Source organism: Babesia bigemina, scaffold Bbigscaff_65572 (genome assembly GCF_000981445.1).
Source record: "Babesia bigemina genome assembly Bbig001, scaffold Bbigscaff_65572".
Taxonomy (NCBI): Eukaryota; Apicomplexa; class Aconoidasida; order Piroplasmida; family Babesiidae; genus Babesia; species Babesia bigemina.
Window position 1 is genome coordinate 1 of NW_012237135.1, and position 3,007 is coordinate 3,007.

General features: G+C 47.5%; 1 protein-coding gene across 1 annotated transcript; it reads right to left on the reverse strand.

Moving 5' to 3' along the window:
- Positions 1-276: 276 nt before the first annotated feature.
- On the reverse strand, positions 277-2,958 carry BBBOND_0002460 (hypothetical protein, conserved; the record flags this gene model as incomplete). The annotated part of the gene is made up of 3 exons (XM_012915086.1): positions 277-742; positions 856-2,121; positions 2,186-2,958. 3 exons carry the CDS (start codon positions 2,956-2,958, stop codon positions 277-279), a joined length of 2,505 nt encoding a protein of 834 aa, XP_012770540.1.
- Positions 2,959-3,007: the final 49 nt, after the last annotated feature.

Genomic DNA, 3,007 nt, shown 5'->3' on the forward strand with positions numbered 1-3,007 from the left:
CACTTTGCCTGGGTGCTAGCTTACCACTTTGCCTGGGTGCTAGCTTACCACTTTGCCTGGGTGCTAGGTTAGCACTTAGCCTGGGTGCTAGGTCAGCACTTTGCCTGGATGCCAGCTTAGCACCTAGCTTAGTCGCTTAGTCATCACTTAGTCTCAACGCTATCTACTTCACAGGTTGCCGCTAGAGTAATTCGAGACATTAGACTACGTTTGTCGGTTAGGTGAGTAGGTGAACTATGGTAAGTGAGTTACTGTGAATTACAAATGTGACGATGATCACGGTTGCAGGTACGATATCTTGGCAAGCCTTCCGACTTGCGCTGCCGCCAACAATGATTGCGCCGTTATCTTGTGCGATGACGGTGATCGTAAGTGTGAGCGTATGTGGAGCACATCCAGTCTGCCAACCATCACGCAGATGAGGTAGAAGAGGGAGAGTGACCAAAGTGCTAGGACCATGTAAGTGAACGGTTCTCTGATGGTCCAAATGAAGTTGTCGCATTCTTTGAAGAGGTCTTTGAAATATTGTGAAGTTAACATTTTGTTTAACTGACTGCAGAAATCGGAACACTTCTTTTTATATTTATCATCATTCAATTTGACAGCGTCACAGAAACTGAATCCATATCGGTACAGCGTCGGTGACACGCCCTTACAATCCACTATTGATGGACACTGGCAACGTGGGTTCCCACTTTTTTCGTCAGTACGACCATGCGATCCTTTCTTGCACGTATCGCCTCTCAAGCAGCCGCGGCAACCCCAATCGGCACAGAATATGTTGCATAAGTCGTTGTACAAATTGTTCAGCATCGCCAGAAATCCCATGAGAGGTATATGGCCCAGGTGAGGTACAGTTCACAGTGTTTGATGGCCATGTATTCATAGGAACCTGAGCATAGCGATTGAAGATAAGGAGCGCAGGCTACATCTGCAACATCGTAACGACATATATCTGAGCTAGTGAAATTGACAAGATGAGGATGCTTGCAATATTCATGCAAAACCGCCTGTGAACCATATGCTCTCATCAACGTTTTTATTAACTTATTGGAATCGGGATATAACATAAGAGAGACATCACGTATGCGTGATTCAAATGACGATTGAAAGCTAAATTCACTTCGTTTCTCGGGCGTCAAATTGGTAATATTAACCCATCCATTGACAAGCGACAAAGCAAATCCGAAGTGTTCTGGCAGCGTCTTCGGCGGAGTAGGTACAAGGCAGAACAATGATGCTACCAGGCCACTACCTAAGAATTCGCGAATGATCTCACATAGGTCCGCGCCACTTTTGGTTGAGCCAGAGAAACCGCGGAATCCCATGGGCGTCAGACACGGCATACCAAGCTTCGCAGCGGAGGGACAGTTGCTGCATACCGATCTGCACCCTATGGAGCTGACATTATGCGGTAAGTGACCAGGCAGGCAGTCGTTAAGATAGCTCATCAGCGGGGAAGTTGGTTGGCACTTTGCTTCGCACGTTGGTTGCCCCGTTACCTGGCCCGTTGCACTGTTGCTGCAATGCGATTTGCTTGTCGGCACATCCTTGCCGTACTCACAATTGCGCCAGCCGTGGTGCTCAGCGGTTACGTTGCATCTGTAGAAAATGTAGCGGAGTGCTGGCAAGCATCTCCGTAGTACATCGAGAAGCATATCAAGACATTCCTGACCAGAACTAGGATATTTGAGACCTAAAGAGTTGTTGCAATAGTCACTGGCGTACAGCGTGTATTCGTCGCCGTGACCTGCTATGGATGCGAGAACATCATATGCTTTCGCGCAGATATGGGTGATTGCTTTCGTTACTTTGTTATACGTTATGTCACGTGGACAAGCTTGTATGGGTACGGCACCAATGTCCGTGAGTGTCATCTCAATACCCTCTATTTCTGCGGCAACCTGCTTAGTTGAATCTTCAAAAAACTCCGACAAAGTTATGTCACGCATTGTGCCGTATACAGAAGTGTATGGAAGACCCAGTGAGCCATACAAGCATTTCATAGACGCTGCACGGCTGCCTCCTAGCTGAGGAAGTAGCAATATGGCAGACTTCGTTGTACTGCTCAAAGTGACTGTATATACAATGAGTAGGTCGAAGATGTGGAAGTTGTTATATCTATCGTGCTTTTCGATTCACACCCCTTCAGATGCTCATTTCATCAGCCTTTTTCATTGGCCACATAATCCTCTTAAATACGTAGTCACCTATCTTATTCCTGTGGTCATGCAATTCACCGTTCTGCTGATTTTTTTCCGAAACTTTGAATCCTAGTTCGGCAAACAGTCTACCTACGTCCGTTGATTTGTTGATTTGATGTGCGCTCAAGCCCCTGCACTCACTTCTTAATTTTAACAAATCGTGATAGAGTATGGCGAGCAGGCTCAGAAATATTTTTGCGCCATTTCGGCCTCCGACCGTTAATTCTACATCTCCGGTTTCCCTATGTGTCCACCTTTTAATTGTTTTCCCACCATCATACCTGTTTATGTACGCCTTCCCTAGTTCAGCCGCAAACTCACGCAGCCCCTCCCCAACGCCGTCAAGCAGGGGAGTGCTCGGTTCATTGAATGTCTTGGGGTGGAGACCATCGACTTTAGTGGAGAGACTGTCTAGCATGGCGGGCACTTCGTGGTTGTAGCGGTGATTACTAATGTGATCGAGTAGTTTGTTGAGTGCGGAATGTGCAGCGTCGAGTTTGGAAGTGTAGAGCTGTTCCTCTCCGGACGGCTTGGGATTAATTTTCTCGTTATTCGCTGCGTGAACTCTTTTGGTCTCTTCTTTGAGGTAGTCGTGGAGTGGATGCCAGAACTGTTTGAATTTCTGCGACAGATTTTGGAACGTGTCCTTATGTTTCACATGCCCTGACAGCTGACCTACGAGACCCTTGAGTCTCGCAATATTCTCGTCCGTCGTCCCACCATCATCTCCAATCGTCCCTTCCAACGTCCGCATAAAACCCTTAAAGCCGTGCCGCCTGTCGGTGTCGATGAGGGTGGCAGGG